Source organism: Pinus tabuliformis, chromosome 2_1, assembly GCF_031772625.1.
Source record: "Pinus tabuliformis cultivar Carrire ecotype Pingquan chromosome 2_1, CPIR1, whole genome shotgun sequence".
Classification (NCBI taxonomy): Eukaryota; Viridiplantae; Streptophyta; class Pinopsida; order Pinales; family Pinaceae; genus Pinus; species Pinus tabuliformis.
This window is the reverse complement of record NC_142299.1, coordinates 164,099,793-164,121,756: the sequence shown is the minus strand read 5'-3', so window position 1 is coordinate 164,121,756 and position 21,964 is coordinate 164,099,793. Positions and strand designations below refer to the sequence as shown.

General features: G+C 41.0%; 1 protein-coding gene across 1 annotated transcript in view; it reads left to right on the top strand.

Annotated features, from left to right (window-relative positions):
• Positions 1-21,964, top strand: part of PDAT (phospholipid:diacylglycerol acyltransferase) — a 169,409-nt gene that overhangs the window by 130,286 nt on the left and 17,159 nt on the right. The window contains exons 3-4 of the mRNA XM_089402352.1: positions 5,621-5,904; positions 6,188-6,533. Of these exons, the coding sequence (XP_089258478.1) occupies positions 5,621-5,904; positions 6,188-6,533 (630 nt within the window). The remainder of the gene's footprint in view (positions 1-5,620; positions 5,905-6,187; positions 6,534-21,964) is intronic.

The window sequence follows — 21,964 nt, the reverse complement described above, 5'->3', positions numbered from 1 at the left end:
CTGGTCTGGGACCAGTGAGAGTGGTACATACTATGACACTGACTTCGGGTCGGTTGAGACTGGTCTGGGACCAGTGGTACACTCTCTGAGACTGCGATACTGGTCTGGGACTAGTGGTAGGAGTGGTACTTACTATGAAGTTGACTTTGGGTCAGTTGAGACTGGTCTAAGACTAGTGGTACGCACTCTGACACTGACTTTGAGTTAGTGGAGGATGATACTGGACTGGGACTAGTGGAGTTGTACTCACTATGACGCTAACTTCGGGTTGGTTGAGACTGGTCTGGGACCAGTGGTACATACTCTGAGACTGACTTTGAGTCAGTATGATACATCCTTGATCATTTCTTCTTCTTCATAATTCGGACAAAAGCAGAGTAGAACAGAACAAAGCAGAGCAGCGCATAACAGAGCAGAGCCGTACAGATTAGTACAGGGCAGAACAAGACAAAGCAGAACAGGCAGAATAGAGCAAAGCAGGGCAAGGGTCAGGTTGTACAGGGTAGTGCATTTGATGGATGAATAGTAACGACCGATAGACAAATTGCAGATGAAGTTCTCCCTAGTTGAGAGGGAGTGTTAAAATTGGCAACTAGGGAAAAACTTCATGTGGGTCATCTTATTCATGGCTGATAATATTTTTATTAGATTCCTCTCGTCGAGAGGTGTAGGATTGATATGAAGATCATCCAATTCCGATAAGTATTCATGGAGATATGAATTTATTTTGATTATGGAATTATTATCAAGACGACCTACAACTCATGTAGGCTCAGAAGCCCAACAGTCGCATCTATTCAAACATCATCAGTTGTGTATAAATACAAGAGGATTTTTCCTCATTTGGATTCACTCAACTCATCACATCTCTCTCTCTACTGCGCAGAAAAGAGTCTCTTCTCTACTGCGCAGAAAAGGGTCTCTCCCTCACACATGTGAAGCCGGAAGCTGCTGAAACTGAAGCTGCAACTGCAAAAGTAAAGTTTGACCTGCGTGGACTAGAAGATATCCTCATCTGAACTGCACTATAGGTTCATCTGAACCTCCTCTGAAAGCCGCAACTTTTGGTGGTGGAATCAAGTCAATCCAACGGACGGTTTGCAAGATATCAACTGCCCTAGTTTGAAGGAAGCTGCTGAAACTGAAGCTGCAACTGCAGAAGTGAAGTTTGACTTGTGTGGACTAGAAGATCTCCTCATCTAAACTGCACTGTAGGTTCATCTGAACCTCCTTTGAAAGCCACAACTTTTGGTGGTGGAATCAAGTCAATCCGATGGACGGTTTGCAAGATATCAACTGCCCTAGTTTGAAGGAAGCTGCTGAAACTGAAGCTACAACTGCGAAAGTGAAGTTTGACTTGCGTGGACTAGAAGATCTCCTCATCCGAACTGCGCTATAGGTTCATCTGAACCTCCTCTGGAAGCCGCAACTTTTGGTGGTGGAATCAAGTCGATCCGACGGTCGGTTTGTGAGATATCGTCTGCCCTAGTTTGATGATGAAGTCGTTAATGCTAATGCTGCTGATCTAGGGTTTGCTACTGCTGATATAGATCAGATTTATTGTACTATTTCTCTCTGCTGAATTATTGAAGATAAAAGAAGATTTGATCAAAGGGTTTCCCCACACATTGTGGGGTTTGTCCCTGGCTAGCCGCCACATCTTGTGTCTCATGTCTTGGCTTGTTTTTTGTCGATCGTTTAATGTTCTATCTGCACTTCACTTTATGTACATGTGATTGCTAATCTGTGGAATATAATAAGAAAAAGAAGTAAACTGTTATAAGCATAGAACATACCATAACTTAACTTCTCTTCTAGGTCGACTTGATGTGGAGGATACATAAATTATATTTGACTCAATATTAAACCTTTTCACATGATTCAAAAGCCCAAGAAGGGTCTGTTTAAAAGTACAATGACTCTATGGACTTAGAATAAATCCTAGAAGTCCTCAATGGGGACTTCGACCTAAAACATGATGACCCAAGCAAGAAACCCATGTTTTAATGAGATATAATAATAATAATTATAAAAATTCTTCTCTTTATTCTTTTGTCGAGTATATTACAAATGACTCAAATACATTTAATGAAGATTGAACCTATTTACATTTTCCAACACCATGGAATGTTGTTTACTGGTGTGGATGCCCATGGCTCTCTACACACACCCTACATGTACCAATGTATCCCTCTAGAGTGTTAGGACCCCGTATAGGGAGACCAAACTCAAAATGGAAAACATCTACATTTCTGCATAAGATTCAATGCGTCCCCTAGCTTTCCAGCACAACAAGTCATTAAAGTAATTGGGTAAAAGAGCTTACAAACCATGGAAAACAAGTGGACACTTCATAATGGCATGTGCCAATGTCTACAAGCTCCAAAGGGGGTTAACCAAATACCTTATTACGTGGTTTCTACCTTTAAAGGGGATAGTATGTCCAAGGTACACCCTTCAAATGGTGGTGGCATGTGTCAAATAGGTGAATGGAATAGGGAATGAAGAGGCAATCTTGGGCCACATATTGGGTTACAAGGGTAGCTAGAACAAGGGAAGCCCACGCCTGGGTATATAATGTATAGGACGGAGCAATTGTGGTACACAAGGTGCCCCGACCTTGATTTTTCCACCTTTTTTTATATGCCTTTTTCCTTTTATGATTTTTCTTTGATTAACTGCTCGGAGCTCAAAAGATAAGAGCATGATGTGTGAGATATAGTAGTGATTCCCCCCTTTAAGGTAGGGTAGTTCATTTCCCACTAGGGGTTGGGACAATCATGGGTTCCCGAGTGATAAAAGAGGCTCGTCTAGGGCCTATGGAACTAGGGTGATGGCCATGGATATGGGGTAGAGCTTATGTATTGACTTTTGCCCACATGTTAAATATATTTGTCCCAACCATCTTTTGCATCTTCTGGTACATTTTCTTGTTGAATGTGGCCATTTATGCTTTTACTTTTTCTTTTCAGTTGCTTCAACCTTCAGGGCATTGTTCCAAGCTTGACCCAAGGTGGGGGCAAGGGAAAGGGGAGGTTAACCCTATGTTGACCTAGTGAGGAAATGTGGACCCAAGTGGGAAAGATGATGAATCAGGTTATAATAAATGGAAGGGGAGTGATATATGTGGATGAGGGAGTGGGACCACGCACCCAAAATCGGGGTTTCCCATGTAGTACCACCCTAAAACCAAATGGTGAGTAAAGGAGATCCCATAGGACTAAGTTCCAAGGGTAGCATCCAAAAGAGATCTAGGGGATAGAAGAATAGACCTAGCCCACTCTTTCCGCCAAATCCCCCCATTAGTTCATGCCCATAAGTGTCCATGACAAGTAAACTCAATACTCAATTAGCAAATGACAAGACATACCTTTAGGTTCGGGAGGCCTACCTTCAAATACGATCAAGACAAATGGGTGAGGGACCACATGGCTGGCTCAGTTGGTGGAGAAATGGCACAATGAGTTAGTTGGTGGCTACAAGGGGCTGCTCTCTGCCGGTTGAGGACCATCTTGGAGAATTTTTTTCTCTTAGGGATATCACCCATGAAGTGGTTGGTAACATGATTCATCCTTGCCTTGAAATTCAACCTCAGTTTGTTAGTAGGCCGAGTGTGAGTTCTTTTTTCCTAAACCCTAACCTCTGTCTTGGCTTCCTCATCCCCTGTTTCAACTTTTTGTTTACCCTTTTTGCTCTTTGATATTTTTTGTTTTGTTTCTTCCTCCTCTACCATAATTCTCTATTGGTGTCTTTGGCTTCTAGTCCTCCCTTCATAAACTTCAACCTTTGGCATCTTCACAAGGACCTCCTCATGTCTTTCAACCTGGGGTTGGCTAGATTCTCCTTTGGTCTCATGAGATACAACTTGAGGAGAAACTCTGTTTTGGTCTCTTTTTGATCTTCTAGGTACAGGTGGGTTTGGGTTCCTTTGCCTCACTTTCCTTAATTGTTCTAATTGCTTATTCAACTCACGAGTATATAAAATCTTAATAATTCTGTGATGACAAATATCATGAGCTTGTAATTCAAGTCTCTTCCTTGCCTTAGTGCACATTTTCAACAAATTTTGATGTAGGAAGTATGGAAAATTCATTTTCCTAAAACTTGCTAAGTGACAAAGAAACCTCATGTGATATAGGTAAGCTTTGGAATACCTACCTTCACAAGTGAAGAAATGCTGGACAGTTCTAAGTGCAGTAGCCCATTGAGGTTTTAGTTTGCTTTGGAGGACCCCTGCATCCCAGTCTTGATTTTGGAAATATTTTTTCAGGAAGAAATTTAAATCCACATTCAGCAACCTCTGCTTCTTGAACCATCTTTCACCTTCTGCTAGCAAACTCGTTGCTTCAACAATCGACTCCTCTGTGACATGGAACTGTAATTCCCTGATTCTAGCTATATTACCATTGAAAGAGAAGACAAAATCATGGCACTAGCTGAGGTTGTACCCATTAAAACGTTGAAAGACCAGTTCCCAACCTGCACTTCTGAAAAGATCAAGCATTTCAGGGTACACTTCGAAGTACATGCCATTAGGTTCAAACCTCTTCACATGGCCAGACCGACCCATTTTTCCAAGCTCCAAGACCTGCAACACCTTCACTAACTTTGAAAACCATAACAAAGGATTGCAAGACAACTAACACCCTTTCTGCACTGGAAAACAACAAAATTGGGTTTGTTGGAAAACTATTTTTAAGCAAAACAAGGAAAACTAGGGTTTGATTTAAAATGACTCAAATGGGCTCAAAAATGTTGGCAAATGTCACATCATGTAGGAGGAGGACCATTATTTCACAAACCACCACTTGAGCGCTCAAAAAAGACGACTTATCGGGTCGGAAATCAAGTTTTGAATTTTTTCAAAAAGCGCTACGAAAACATTTCGTAGCACCACTTGATTTTTTGCTATAGGTCAAATCACTAAGCGAAATTTTTCATAAACTTAGGGTTAGGTAAAAGAGTTTTAATGACACATTTCCCTAGGCTTAGCAAACCTTATAATGAATACAACACCCCCCTTTACATGATTTATGACTTTGCAAAAAGATGGACTGACATCATTGACTTGAAATGAAGGTGTAAACCCGATGCTAACAGGGTTGTACCTCAATTTATTTCTTTTGCTCTGCTTCTTGCCATATTTAAGAGCTGCTTCTGCAATCCCACTTTGTATTGATGCATGTCCAATCAGCAGTCCAATTGACATATTTTTGTGATCATCTGTTGGATGTTAATAAAATTATGTTATCTTATCTTACCTTATCTGAAGCTGATTTAAAGCTAGTTACAACTTGCTGATATTGCCTGTCTATATAACCTGCCTGTTTGAAAGTATAATGATGTATTTAAAATTTAAAATCCAATAATTTTTAATATCTTAATCATTTTTACATTTACTTGTTTGCAATTTTTATTTTCTTAATTGAAATCAAAATGTTTTGCAATATGGGAAACTTTGATGCACTTCGAATCGCATGGTACTTGTGGAAGGCTATTGGTTTTTCATTTTGGATGGTGACAATCAATAATTTTAAATATGTGGTATCAAATCATAAAAATAGCTAGTTTTTGCCTGTTTAAAATTGTCCAAAGGAGTGTGAAATTGTGATTGTAACAGGTGCGAGACCAAACATTGAGCAGATTGAAGAGTACGATAGAGCTTATGGTCAAAACCAATGATGGTAGAAAAGTTGTTGCTATACCGCATTCAATGGGAGTCCTTTATTTTCTACATTTCATGAAATGGGTGGAAGCACCTGCCCCGATGGGTGGTGCAGGTGGCCCAGATTGGTGTGCTAAACATATAAAAGCAGTAATGAATATTGGACCACCATTTCTTGGTGTACCAAAGGCTTTTACAGGACTTTTTTCAGCTGAAGCCAAGGATGTTGCTTTTGCTAGGTAATCTTCAGTGATAGGAGAAGTTAAGCATCGTTATATTCTATTAAGATTTTATTAGAATGTTTCTTAATGCGGCCTTTGTATCGCTGCACTGTTCTTCCATCCCTTTTAAGGGGTTCTCTTATTACTGTCCAAAGTTAACTAATTAACATTGGTCATAATAAGGATTTGAAAAATAGTGGTGGATTTGTTTACCCTTTTGTGCTATGTTATAAATCATGATTAATATTATATCAATAATCATAGGAATTGAGTGTTCTATGTCCATTTGCACTTTGAGCAGAGGCATTGCCCCTGGTGTCTTAGACAATGAGATCTTTGGACTACAGACTTTGCAGCATATGATACGCTTGTTCCGCACTTGGGATTCAACCATGTCAATGTTACCTAAGGGAGGAGAAACAATTTGGGGTGATCTTGATTGGTCACCTGAGAAAGGACATGATTGCCTCTCAAAGAAACATAAGTACAATAGAAAACCTATATGCAAAGAGCATATTTCAAGCAATACATGTACAAAAGACCCAGATTTTGAAGAAAAGGCCGGGGTCCACTATGGAAGGATACTTTCATTTGGTAAGATGGCAGCAGAACAGCCGTCATCTAAACTAAATATATCTGACTACAAGGTAATGATCACCAACTTATAAGTTTAGTTGAGTTTTTCTTCGTGATTCCTCGTTAGATGTTGTCTGTAGATGTTTCACTTTTGATTTTGACAAAAACATGAGCCCAGCCTTCACTCCAAATTGTGATTGGTAAACATTATAAGTTTATAACGTTTTTCTCTTCCTATGTATACATGAGCTACATACACTAGATTTATATATATGAGAATGTTAGCAATTTTGTTTTTATATTTCACATGCATTATTTACGTTAGCATTTTTAAGTGTGTGTGTTACACTCCATTTGTGAAAACGATGTGTCGAGGATTTCAGTGTCCACTGAAGTTTGACTTAAGCTGTGAATTGGTGAGTATTGGCTCCCCTCTTTCTCTTACATTCAGCAGACTTAAGTTGTGAATCGACAGGTATTGTCTCCCCTCTTTATAATACATATTTGACTCTTGAAATTTTCCGTATTGGCACTCTAGAGGCCACATGTGCTCTACTACACAATTATGTATTATGGAGTTGGATAATTGGTCATGTCTTGGCCCTTTTCCGATTTGGCCTTGTTGGATTCCAGTGATTCGATTTTTGGCTGAAATCATCACAAATATGCTGAAATCATTGATTCTTAGCACACAGATGGATTCGGCACCCTTGAAAGTTGTACTTCACCTGGATTATGCAATCTGTACCATCAAACAAAACAGTTTTTCCGTGATTCCTTAAAAAATATACTGTTTGGCCTCCTGTCAAGAGATGCTGGACATAAAAGTGCAAATTTGTTGGTCTGTTATCCTACTTCTATCTTTCAAGTCTCTCTACAGGACCTACTTTACTGAAGGTTTTATTCCAAGGGTAATGCTTTCATTAATGTTAATACAGAAAGGAGGTGCAAGCAGATATTTATTGCATGTGATTGTAGGCATTGTCTAAAGAAGAGTAACTCTCTCTTGATTACATTTCAATTTTCTAGTATTTTCTTTGGGTTCCATTCTTTCCCAAATAATGGTTAAGTGCTTGCGCTTGTTACCTCCCAAGAGGTACCATACGATTTTTCATAGACAACACCATTGTAATACTGGATGGGGGTCCAAGTCCCAAAGCCTTGTAGGCATGTGGATGATTGTGTATATGGTGTCCTAGGCCATTTTGATGGTTGGCCATGCCCGGTCCTTTTAGTCCCAGTTGCCACAAAATCTAGCAAGCTTAGTGCAAAGGCCCACTAGGCAGAACTAGACCTTAAGGCAACAACAAAATTGGTTGCCACTGTCACTTCAACAACCTTTCTCCTGCTCTTTAGTGGTATTTGACCACAAGGGAGGCTTCCCAAACTTTTCACCTAAAGGGTATTCAATGAGAATGGCCCAAGGTGAATGATACGAGGTTAGTACCGGCAGAGCCTAGAAGGCCTAAATATTCTATGCCAAAGTATAGGTACTCTATTCCTAGACAAATTAAAGGGCTGTTATAAGTTATAACCTAGTGTTTTGCAGATTTTCAATAATAAGGTATGCAATGTCATATAACAACTGAAGCATATTTCTCTTGGAAAATTTTAAAATTAGAAAAACATCTCATAGAGAAAAATTAGAAAACCTCTCCAAGCAAAAATCCATCTCCATGAGAACTCGCACCATGAAAAGATCACATTTTGGCCCAAAATAGGGACAAGACACTAATTCGCACTCTTTTGGAAGAAAAGAGTGATGAATGTGTAATGATGAAAAGTGTAATGAGGCTTCCACTATTTATATAAAGGACTAATTTGCCTTATTTCCACTAATTTTACAAGCAAAGCCTTAAAACAAGTTTGCCTAAGCATTCAACAAATGTGAGGTCACAAGCTAACCTCAATATAGCTCAAAAACATAACAATAAATGCTAAAATTGCCTACATGTGTGGGGAAATAATGTCATCCTCCATAAATGATCAATATGCAAGCAAGTGACCAATGGAGGCATACCCATTGCACTTTGGATTTTCCTTGGAATATGGATGAGTGCTCAGTACTCCAAGGAAAACTAAAAGTGAAATGGGTATGCCTCTATTGGTCAATTTCTTGTGGCATATTGATCAATTATGGAGGATGATGTCATAGAGGAGGACATTATTTCCCCACACGTTTAGACTATTTTGGCGTTTATTGTTATGTTTTTGAGCTATATTGAGGTCGGCTTGTGATCTAACACTTGTTGAATACTTAGGAAAACTTGCTTTAGGGATTTTCTTGTAAAATTAGTGAAAACAAGGCAAGTTAGAGTCATATAAATAGAGTAAGTTGTGAAAATTTTGTTGCTACGAAATTATTCTGCAGCTCAGAAATTTTCGTCACGAAAATTTATTGCAGCGACTGGAAATTATTCTTCTAATTGTAAATTAATTAACAGTTTGTTCACCCATACAAGCAACAAATAATTCACTACTGCAAACTTCACAAATAAAATTGTGGAAGAAAATAGCTTTGGAAACTGAGAAAATCTAGCACACAAACATAAAAATTTAACACAATTATTTTTGGATAAATGTCCCCGGAAAAACCCAACTTGGGAAAATTGGTGCAATAGCTGAGGGTTTTTATTATTATGTAGCAATGAAATTTTGAGTAAAATCTATGGATGCCCAACTGGCAATCCAATTAACAAGTATCTAACATAAATAATTAGAGAGAAAATTCTCTCACCCCACAAGCAATTCTGGCACTGGCTCCTTCAGAAAAAATGGATGTCCAAACCCCAACATAGGCCCTTTGCACAGTCCCTACACTACCTCTCACACGCGTGGCTCGAATCTACCTCTAAGGAAGCCGTCTAGCCTGTGTCTGCTGCTGGAAGTGACTCTCCGATCCTCTGGTAGACTTTCTCGGCCTCTGCAAGCTGAATTGACTTCCTCCCTAGCTAAATTGAACTACTCTGCTTCAGCTACTGTGCAGTCCTTGTCCTACTTCTACATGGATCACTTCTGTTACTTGTCGCTGCCTCTTCGGTTCTGGAAAACTTCCTCTAGATCACCGTCCCTGCCCCTCACTGTCTTTGCTTCGATCTCTGGCTCTCTGACAACTACTCCTGCTCTCTAGAAATCGATCTGCCAAGGAAATCGAACTGCTGAAGTGTTTCTAGTTTGTTCTCCAAGTGCCCATCGACTTCTTCTTATAATCCTCTATTGGAGCACCAATGACCAAGATTAAAACTTAATCAAGGGCTAGGATCATCTTGAAGTCGATCTGTGTGAGTTTCTAGACTATTCTCACCTTGACTTAATTAATTCTAATTAATTAACTAGTTTTCTTAAGTTTAGACTTAGGAAACATTAAAAAATAGGCTAATAATCTAATTAAGTCATCTCTAGGTGGAATTTCCAAAAACGATTTATGGGTTTTGGAGATCTCATGCATTCTAGCCTCTCCACCAAATTTCGTGGCTAGAACACATCCGATGCTACAAAAACTAACACTCCCTCTTAGCGAGGACTGTGTTCTAGTGCTGTACACCTTGCCACAACACTCTATCTCTATAGCATCGTTTGTCACGTTGCTGATGTTCGGCTATTGCTTGTTATGCAATTGACCTACGAGAAAACCAGAATACCAAAAATACGAAACAATATGGCCCGAAACACAGAAATATCACATGAAATGAGACGCTGCAAATCTATTTTATTATTCAGTACAATGTTCACTTGCCTCTTCGAGGGGGCAACCTCCAATAGAGCAGAGCTCAATTACAATAAGACTCGATACTTCTTCCCTTGCTATCTAAGACTATTTATAGCTTTATGGCATCCCAAACCCTAACTACTAGTGGTCCCCTGCATAACATAGGTTAACCACTTTATTTATTAACTATGGCCCGTTTATAACTAGTTGTGGTCCCTTTTCTATAATGTGGATCTACCACTTACAATTATTTTTATGCGGATAATTGCTTACAAGATTTATTGACTCAACTAACTAACTATGGATTTGACGAGGCTTATTACATGAATAAGGGAGTTAGGGTTGGACTCTAATATGCCCTCCCTTATCAAAAACAACCTTGTCTTCAACGCTGAATCTACGAATACCACTGAAGAATATTGGCTGGTTTCCATGTCGCATCTTCTGGAGAGGTGTCTTTCCACTTGATGAGGACTTGATCATCCGGCCGCAGAGATGTATTTAATGAGAATAGGTCAGAGCCACAGTGAACCTTCCTCATCCAATTATAGCAAACTAGTTTGAACCCTGCAATTGTTCACCACAACTTTCTTGAGGTAGGATACATGGAAGACTGGGTAGATTTTTGAAGTAGTCGGCAGGGCCAGTTTGCAAGCAACAACTCCTATACACTAAAGTACCTGATAAGGCCCATAGAATTTTGGGGCTAATTTCTTGTATCCCTTTTCTTTGAGATAGGTCTACTTATAAGGTTGGAGTCGTAGGAACACCTAGTCGCCTACTTGAAATGACCTCTTTGAATGGTGTTGTTCAGCCTGTTGTTTCATTCGATTCTGAGCTTGATGTAGATTATCTTTGAGATGAACGATCATGGTGGCATGGTTATGCAGGAGTTGATCAAATGACTATACTTTGGAAGATCTGGGGATATAAGAAGTCGGTGAAGATGGTAGTTGGCCATACACCGCCTCATAGGGCTTCATCTTGTTGGATTCATGATAGTTAGTATTATACCGCCATCCAGCTAAAGGAAACCACGGTACCCATTAATGCTGCTTGTGTGAGGTGAAGCACCGCAAATAGGTCTCCAAGCATTTGTTAACAACTTCTGTTTGACCATCGGTTTGGGGATGATACGCTGTACTCATTTGGAGGTGTGTGCCCTGTAGCTTGAAAAGTTCTTGCCAAAAATTGCTGGTGAAAGTGGGGTCTCGATCAAACACAATGGAAGTCGGCATGCCATGGAGTTTGAATATTTGGTCCATGAAAACCTGAGCCACCAATGTTGGGGTAAATGGGTGCGGGAGAGCGCAAAAATGAGCATATTTGGAAAGTCTATCAACAACCACCATGATGACGGATTTGTTGCCTGACTTTGGGAGACCTGTAATGAAATCCATGGAAACATCTTGTCCATATGGAAGCAGGGAGTGGCAAGGGTTGCAAGGTGCTCGATAGCTTGATCGTTTCCCCTTTGTTGCACTGACATCCTATTAATTTTAGACAACAATGGTATGTTCTATGCTTTAGAGAAATTTTATTTCAATTTCTTTATTAGCCCAGTATCAATGTTCAAATTAACAATCACATCAACATGATAGTAAAATGCAGATATAACATAAACATAAACAGTAGAAGACAAGCCAAAACAAGAGGACACAAGATGTGGCACTAGCCAGGGACAAACCCCAATGTGGGGAAACCCTTGATCAAATCTTCTTTTAGTCTTCAATATTTCAGCAAAGAGAGATAGTACAATTTAAAAATCTGATAATTTATCACAGCAGCAAAAGAGCCCTAACCAGAAAAGTCAACACTGGTCAATAGGGAAGATTTGACCCTCAGCAAATCGGTCAACTTCAGCCAACTTTGACCTCCAAGCAGCGAGATAAAACAACCCTTAAAACAATCAAATTCAACCCAGTCAAAGTCTGGTCAAACAGCCCGCCTGCGGTCAACTATAGCTATAGTCAACGCTGGTCAATAATCAACGTTTAGCCTCGATTTCTGTGCCCAGAAATGCGGCCTGCCCAAACAAAGATAGCCCTTACAAAAACACAGTCAAAGGAGGTCAATGCATGCTGGTCAATGCTTGGTCAAGTTGTTCAGAAATTCGGTCTCCTGAAATTTTGGCCTCTTGAAATTTTGGCCTCATGAAATTTCGCTCCCCTGAAATTTCACTCTCCTGAAATTTCAGCCTCTTGAAATTTCAAGCATGTGGAGAGAGAGAGGCCCAAAAATCCGTACCCAATTAATGAGGAGAGAGAGAGAGAAGTGTGAAGATGAGTGTGTCCAAATGAGGCTAAGTTAGCTTCTATTTATATGCAACGTTGAGGATGAATAGATGTGACTATTGGGCTTTTGAGCCTAGATAAGTTTGCTGGCCAACCTTGACAATTTGACCATAATCAAAATAAATTCATAACTTCATTTGTACATGTCAGAATTGGATGATCTTTAGATCAATCTTACACCTCTCGGAGAGAGGAATCTAAGAAAAATATCAGCTATCATAAATAAGATGACCCATGTGGAGTTTGGCCCTAGTTGCCAATTTTAACACTCCCTCTCAACTAGGGAGAACTCCATCTGCTAATCCATCTGCCAATCTGTACTATCTCTGCCATCAATGCACTGCTCTGCTTTTTTAAACTATGAAGAAGAAGAAGTGGTCGAGAATGTATCATACCATTCTCTACTGACTCGAAGTCGGTCCCAATTAAAGGAGAGTGTGTCATACCACTCTTATTGACCCGAAGTCAGTTCCAATCAAAAGAGATTGTCTCATACCACTCTTATTGACCAGAAGTCTGTTCCAATCAATAGGGAGTGTCTCATACCACTCTTACTGACCCGAAGTCAATTCCAATCAAAAGAGAGTGTCTCATGCCACTCTTACTGATCCGAAGTCAGTTCTAATTGATCCCAGATCAATATTGGTCATCCTAGCATAGGGAGTATTGTAGTACACGATTCGTTCATCGATAGTACTATGGTCCCTATCCTCATTTCCCTACTCATTGCCCAGATCAAAGGTACTTCCCATGAGTCTCAGACTGCATGGGTAGGATGTCTCAGCAGGAGAAGGATGAACCACTCATCTTGCCTACGTGTCGCCAAGGGGTATCGCAAGGGAAAGCTGAACCACTCACCCTGTACACAAAAAACCACTAGGGGAAGGCTGAACCACTCACCCTATGGTTTCTCATCGCTCCAAGAAGTACCCCAAGCCCCCCGGAGCTTCCAAAGCTCAATGTCCATCTCATACAGGACCCTCATAAGAGGGTCTCTCCACGACTCCAAGTCGTTCTCAGAAGACCAAGAACTTGACCTTCCCCAGGGGCTTTGTCAGAATATCAGCGACTTGCTCATCAGTCCCAATGTGATGGAGCCTTATTGCTCCTCGTTGTACCATATCCCGGATAAAGTGGTACCTAATATCTATATGCTTGGAGCAATCATGAAACACGAGATTCTCTGATAATCGGATCCCACTTTGGTTGTTGCAGAGGATCACAGTGGTACCCAACATATGTCCAAACAACCCACTAAAGAGCTTCCTCAACTGGATAGCTTCACAGGAGGCCATACTAGCAGCTATGTGTTTGGCCTGGGTGGTGCTCAAGGCAACCGATTTCTGCTTCCTGCTCATCCAGGATATCGAAGCAAAACCCAAAGAAAAACAACATCCAGAAGTGGTCTTGCGATCCACCACACTGCCAACCCAATCAGCGTCAGAATAACCATGCAACCTCACATCTCCGGCAGTGTATCTCAGTCCATGACTGATTGTTCCCCGAAGATATCTCAAAATATTCTTGGCACCAATCCAATGTATATGATAAGGCTCAACCATATATTTGCTCAATGTGTTAACTGCAAAACATATGTCTGGATGGGAGTTCACCAAGAACATAAGTGCTCCTATTAGTTGATGATATTTGTTGATTTGGGGTAGCATCGAATGTGATCTAGCCATGAAAATTAGTGGAGAGTCTAAAGCACATGAGATCTCCAAGACCCAGAAATGGTTTGGGCAAATTCTAACCAATTTGGGAGATATTAAAATAATTAATTTTTTTAATGGAGTTCCTAAGTCTAAACCTTAGTCACATGACACGAGGACACGAGACATGGAGGACACGTAAATACAAGTATTCGACACAAAACACAGCAACACCGGAAACAGGACATGAGGGACACGTTTTATATATATATATATATATATATATATATATATATCTTTAAAAATACTGAAATATAGTGCTTGATCCATATAGATATGAACCATGATGATATCTATTTAGTATTTAGTATACACTATTTACTATTTAGTAATTTACTAGTTAGTTTATTAATTTACTACATCAATGATGTTCACAGTTCAATGTTCATTGTTCATGTTATAATTTTTGTTATTAACTTCAAACAAGTTTGATCATGTTCAAACGTCACATAAGGTAGTTTATGAACTTTAAATTTATATGTGTTCAAACTTCATTGTTGACTAGAGCATTAATCGAGCTTTCCCTCTCTTTAGACCTCGAAGGTGTAGTGAGCAATGAGCACATGACTGGGAGCTGGGATTTTTATTTCAACACACAATCTATATGTGGTCACTTGTGTATAATTAAGTTAAGTTCCGTAGGCTATAACACAACTTACAAGAAATTTAAGTGCTCCAAACTCTCAGCAAAGCATGCAAATGCTCGTCTCCTACATCTCCGGGTCCAGGTCAATGTGAATTTGTGAGCATTGCACTCGAATTTGATGGAATTCCTCATTGCACAACAAATTTGATTCAAGTGATGAGCAAACTCAACTTTGGTGGCGAACAATGACAAAAAAAACCCAAAAATAAACCATGTTGTAGGTTTTAAATGTCAATTTTCATGGGACACGTGTCCTAAGAACCAAAAATGTTAGGGAACATTTTCGACACGTCCAAAACATGTCTCGATTGGAGGACATGAAGAAAAACGTTTTCGACACATTTTAGGGCAGTTTTTGTGTCTGACATGTGAAATATGGGACACGAGACCCTGAGGGACGTGTCCTGTGATTTGGGTCTAAACTTAGGAAAAATAAAATATTAATGGGTATTAATATAAAACTGGGTTAGAAGGTTCCAAAAGTCATGGATCAAGCCAAATCTAATATTAGTTGTTGATTAGAGATGTAATCTCGACCGTTGAACGACCAACAGGAAAAGTATAAGAGGCTTGAGGGTCAGTTGGAGAACACACCAGAGTGATCAGTCATTCGATTTACTAGAGCGGGGTTTGCTAATTAAAGTCAAATCAATGATCAATAGCGAGGGGCAGTGAGTACTGGATAGAGAGGCAGAGATAGTGCTGAGAGACCAGCACAGAGGCAGAGAGGAAAACGTAGAAGCCAGAGCAGGGCACACAGAGCCCAACAGAGACAGCGCAGAAGCCAAAGTAGGCCATGTAGAGCCCAACAGAGACAACGTAGCAGCCAGAGGGCCTGCGTTATCCATGCAGAGGGCAGCAACAGTGATGCAGAGGGTCCCAGAGGCTGCGTAGTGCCTCACTGGGCTGACGCAGAGGGTTTTGAGGCTAACAAAGAGGCTAGAAGGGCTAGCGCAATGCTTCAAAGTTGCTGGAGAGGGTTTCGTGGGACAGGTTTTCTGAATACTTGTTTCCGAATAGAGAGGTGTTACTGCTGGTTATTTTTCTCTATTGGGTGAACCAGTTTGGCACCCAGTTGTACTCAAGGATATACTGCATAAGAATAAACCCTCAGAATTGTTGCACTGGTTTTCCCACATTGGGTTTTTCCAGGGACGTGTTGTCCAAAAATAACGGTGTCACTTGTGTGTTTGTTTTCTTTCAGTTGTTGATCTGTAGATGTTGAGACTGTATTGTGTTTATTTCGTTATTTATATGTTTTAAATAACTTGTTCAGAATTAACAAGTAGAAGAAATAAACCAGAAGAATACAGATTAAATTTCTAGCGGTAATACTTAGAAATTTCAACATGGTATCAGAGCGTGGTTGCAGATCACAGGAGAGCTGAAGCAGAGCATTTGCAGCAGAATCAGTTGTCCCGAGTGACAGAAGCTGATCCTTGTAGAAAGCGACAAAAGAAGGGTTGACGTAGAGGGACTGCGTCATCAGTTTGGGCCAGAGAAGGGCCAGTGCAGAGGCTGAGGAGGGCAAAAAAAGGCTTACGAAGAGCCACGCAAAGACCAGGAGGGTTGACGCAGTTGGTTGAGGGAGTAGTTTTGCCAGTGTTGGATTGTGCAAAGCCTAGAGTCTCAGTCCTTCAATTGCTGGGGCATAGGACGCTGTGGGTAGTTTGCGAGAGCGAAGTTGGTGGGGCACTGTGGGTAGAACAATACCTAACAGGGCAAAACCAAGGTAGAAGGAGTTGCTACCGAGTCAAGTTTCTAGCCAAGGAATCCAGATCAATGTTGCAGGTGCATAGAAGATCAGAGAGGTGCAACTTGACGATTGGCAAGAGGATTTCCAGAAGGGAAGTCGAGACTCAGAGGGAGTCTAGCAGAGAACTTCCAGGCGGGAAGCAGATAGACTCAACAGGAGTCGAAGAGAGAACTTCCAGAGGGAAGTAGAGACTCGGATGAGTCGACGAGAAGAGCAGAGAGATGGCCATGAATGGACTGAGAGATCCATGAATGGACTGAGGGATCAGGACAGGCTGGATGGGGCGTTAAACTTTGTGGTCTGGAAGGCCAGGATCCTGTCCATTCTAGATAGACATCGCATCAAGGCCTTCGCCTTGAGGAATGTGGCGATCCCAGTTGACCCGCTTGATAATGATTAGTATGAGGAGGCAATGGCCAAGGCGAAATGCATCATCATCCTTGATGGGGTCAAGGATCATGTGGTCCAACATATTGCCAAGAAGGAGATGATAAAGGAAATGTGGGACGCCTTTTAGAAGTTGTACCAACATACTTCCGTGTAGAAGAAGATGTTACTTGAGAATCAGCTGCGGTCATACCAGATGCAGAAGGGGGATCAGACAGATCACTTCCTCTGTCGGTTGAAGGAGATCCTGGACCAACTGACTTCCATAGGGGCCACGCTGGATGACGAGATGTTGGTGAGGACCACACTTAACGCAGTCTCCGAGAAGTGGGAGACATTTGTCCAAAGCATACTGGGCAGGGCAGATCTTCTAGATTGGGAAGAATTGTGGGCGGCTCTTCGCCAAGAGGAGATCAGAAGGCTGAGCAAGACGAGAAGTAGTAGCAAAGGAGTCCGGATCAAGAAGGAAGAGGAAGAGGATGCAGCTTTGGCATCTATGGGAAAGCAGGAGAAGAGGAAGAGGATGCAGCTTTGGCATCTGCAGGAAAGTAGGAGAAGAGGAAGAAAAAGGACCTCTCCAAGGTCAAATGCTTCAACTGTGGGGAATTGGGTCATTATGCGAACCAATGTTCGAGGAAGAAGAGTAAGGGAGAGGCGTCTGACTCTAAGGCAGCGCCAGCGTAGGTGGAGAAGGAGGTCGAGGAAGGTGATGATTGTGCCATGAATGCTCATTTACATCTAGAGAAGAGGTGGGGAGACATCGAGCTGTAGTCAAGAAGACAACAGGCGATGAGAGACAGGATCCTTGAGGTACCCAAACTCTTGGATCAGATCCTTGCTACGGGAGCCCCAAAGAGAGAGTAGCAGGACTGGCGGATGTCGGTAGAGACGGATGCGGATGAAGTGGCAGAAAGTGCTACAATGCAAGAGTCCCCGGGCAGCGCGAGGCTAGAAGGCTGCAATAGTGGGAGAGGCACAGAGAGTGTTGCAATAGTGCAAGATGGCACAAAGAGGTTTGCAGTGGTGTGAGATGCAGGGAGTTGCAGCAGCACATAGGTCAGTAGATGGGGCACTTGTTAGTGGTAGAGAGAGCTTCAGCATGGGGAGTGTTTCTAGCCTGACAGGGATGTCAGAAGTTGGGTGGATCAGTTACTTACTTCTCAGTAACTGAGTTGCAGTGCAGTAGCGATTAGCAGTAGCATGATGCATCATGATGAGAGGGGGTTGCAGTGCAGATGTAGTATTGGGAGGATGGACCAACAACAACATGGATGCAGAGGGAGTTGTCGTACAGATGTAGCAGTGGCAGTGGCAGGGCCATGGGCAACAATATAGGATGCAGCAGTGGCAATGGCAGGGCCATGGGCAGCAGTACATGATGTAGTAGTGTAGAGGATGTTGGGCAGGGAGGCCTAGCATCAGCATAGGTACCAGTGCCGTATAATCAGAGTGATGCTTAGTGAGGAGTATTACTAGAGCGCAGTCCTCGCTAAGAGGGAGTGTTGATTTGGGGCAGCATCAGATGTGCTCTAGCCATGAAAATTGGTGGAGAGGCTAAAGCGCATGAGATCTCCATGACTCAGAAATGGTTTGGGTAGATTCTAACCGGTTTGGGAGATATTAAAATAATTAATATTTTTAATGGAGTTCCTATGTCTAAACTTAGGAAAAATAAAATATTAATGGGTATTAATATAAAACTGGGTTAGAAGGTTCCAAAAGTCATGGATCAAGCCAAATCTAATCTTAGCCATTGATTAGAGATGTAATCTTGGCCGTTGAAGGACCAACAGGAAAAGTATAAGGGAGGCTTGAGGGTCAGTTGGAGAACACACCAGAGTGATTAGTCGTTCGATTTACTAGAGCGGGGTTTGTTGAGTAAATTCGAATCAGTGTTCAACAAAGAGGGGCAGCGAGTATAGGACAAAGAGGTAGAGATAGTGCCGAGAGAAAGAGGCAGAGAGGTAGACGCAAAAGCTAGAGAAGGCCATGCAGAGCCCAGCAGAGACAGCACAGAGGCCAGAGGGCCTGCGTCATCCACGCAGAGGGTAGCAGGAGTGAGGCAGAGGGTCCTAGAGGCTGCGTTGTGCCTCAGAGGGCCGATGGAGAGGCCAAAAGGGTCAGTGCAGTGCTTCAGAGTTGCTGGAGAGGGTTTCGTGGGATAGGTTTTCTGAATACCTGTTTCCGAATAGAGAGGTATTACTGTCGGTTGTTTTTCTCTGTTGGGTGAGCCAGTTTGGCACCCAGTTGTACTCAAGGATATACTGCATAATAATAAAGCCTCAGAATTGTTGCACAAGTTTTCCTGCATTGGGTTTTTCCGGGGACGAGTTGTCCAAAAATAACGGTGTTATGTGTGTGTTTGTTTTTTTTCAACAGTTGATTTGTAGATGTTGAGACTATATTGTGTTTATTTCTTTATTTATATGTTTTAAATAACTTGTTCAGAATTAATAAGTAGAAGAAATAAACGAGAAGAATATAGATTAAATTTCTAACGAGTAATACTTGAAATTTCAACAATACTCAGAAGCATTTCCGAATTCAGGTCCACCAACACTACCACATAACTTCTTAAAGTTAAGTTCCATTGGAGTAGTCACAGGCTTGTAGTCCCCCATCCCAAACCTTTGCAATATCTTCACAATATAATTTCCTTGAGAGAGGAAAATTTCACCTGGCTTTTGCCAGATCTCCAACCCTAGGAAATAGTACATCGGTCCTAGGTCCTTCATCTCAAATTCAGAAGCCAAATCCCTCTTACATTTGTGAATGAGAGGGTCTACACTTCCATGAGCTCCATGCTTGATTTAGTAGAGCCACTTAGAGGTGACAACCGATTTGTCCTGGTTTCTAGGGACCACATCTCAGACGTCACTCTTCGTAATTGACTCGTATTATTCATTCATAGCATCCTTCCATACTGAATAAATTTCAACCCCCACTCCGATTATCAGTTTTTCTTATCACTCCATGCATTTAGTTTTAAATCCAAGCATGATAAAAATTCTAAAATTTGGAAATGACAATAATTTTCTGAAAACAAAAATTTTGGAGATTTGACAACTACTGAAATTGCAGAAATAAAACACAACAAAATTATGACAGCCACACAGAAAATAACACAGTGATTTTTGGTCAATGTGACCCTGGAAAAACCCCCTACAACTCTTGGGGAAAACCAGCTTGAGAGCTCTTCTTTATTTTTGAAAATGTTTTTATAGAGAAACTGAAATACACAGTAAAAATTCCAGCAACCACAAATTACAACTTATCTTGATTTTCGTGCTTGAACACCACCTTGAAAATCGTGCCAATCAGCAACCAACCAAAACAAAAAGTTTTATAGCAGTAAAACAACGTTAAATGCTGTATGGATAGCCTCGAAAAATGTGCCCAAAACTTGTTGTCCCTCTTCCTCGATTTCTGTGCCTTTCTCCTGTTGTACAGTTTTTCCTTGGGATGCGTGCCAATAAATGTCGCTGCTTAGATTTGCTGAAATGTCTTCTTGCTGCTCTCCTTCACTTCCTCACTGCTAAGAAATTTTCTCCTTGCTCTCTCTTCTCTTTCTCTCAAATGCTCATGAAACAATGAATTGATATTTTCCTCTTCTCTTCTCCTTTTATTCTCTAAATGACCTTTTGGGTTACCCTAAGATCTAATGGCTAAGATTCATTTAGATCTAGGGATGAGAATAAATGTGCATTTAATTCTTACTTTCTATTTTTTAACTCACCCACTTAAATAAATACCCACTTAGCCTTTTATTTCCATAGTCACTTTTTCACTTTCTAATTCTTCATTCACTTCAATAAAGTCACCTTTAAATTAGAATGTAACTTTACCACTTTTAAAGTCAGTTTTAAATTAGAATGTAACTTTACCACTTATAAAGTCACTTTTAAATTAGAATGTAATTTTACCACTTATAAAGTCACTTTTAAATTAAATTGACTTTACCACTTATAAAGTCATTTTAGGATAAAAGTAAAAAAAAAAATTGGAAACTTTTCCGTAGGCCAAAGATCAAAGCCTGAGGGAACCACTTGTCCTCTGGTACCCAAATTTTAACACTCCCTTTTACCGAGGAAAGTGTTCCTCATCACTCCCATCTTGTCTTTGAAGTAGACATGTTTGCCCTGTGGTAAGGCTTTGGTGAAAATGTCCGCTCCCTGATCATTTGTGGAAATGTACTCAAGCTTGACAGCTCCCTTTTGGACATAATCTCTAATGAAATGATACTTGATCTCAATATGCTTTGACCTGTCATGAAAAACGGGATTCTCCGTGAGTTTTATGCAACTCTGATTATCACAGTAAATTACTGAAGGTCTCAATGCCTAACCAAATAGACCAAACAACATCTTGCGAAGCCATATGGCCTCACAACTAGCCAAACTAGAAGTCATATACTCTGCCTCCGCTGAACTCAATGTAACTGACTGTTGTTTTTGGCTGATCCACGACACAACTACTAAACCCAACCCAAAACAAAACTCGAAAGTACTCTTCCTATCTGAAGCACAACTTGCCCAATCTGAATCCGTGTACCCTGCCAGTCTCACTCCATCACCCTATCTATAATCCAGACCAAAATCCACAGTCCCCTGCAAGTAACGAAGAATGTGTTTTGCAGCCACCCAGTGCACTCTCCTGGGCTCACACATGAGCTGACTCATAGTGTTAACTGCAAAACATATATCTGGTCAAGAGTTGAGCAAATACATCAAAAAACCAATCAACTGTCTTTATAGAGTAGGATCCACCAAAACGGAATCAGAAGTGTGAAGCTTCTTCCAGTTAGTGATCATAGGTGTAGACATGGGTTTGCAGTCCTCCATGTGAAATCTGCTAAGAATATCCACAATGTACTTCCCTTGTCCCAGGAAGAAATGCCCCTCCTCCTGCCACACCTCCAATCCCAGAAAATAATGCATCAAGACAATGTCCTTCATCTCAAACTCTAAAGCAAAATCTCTCTTGCAGCCCTCAATGAGT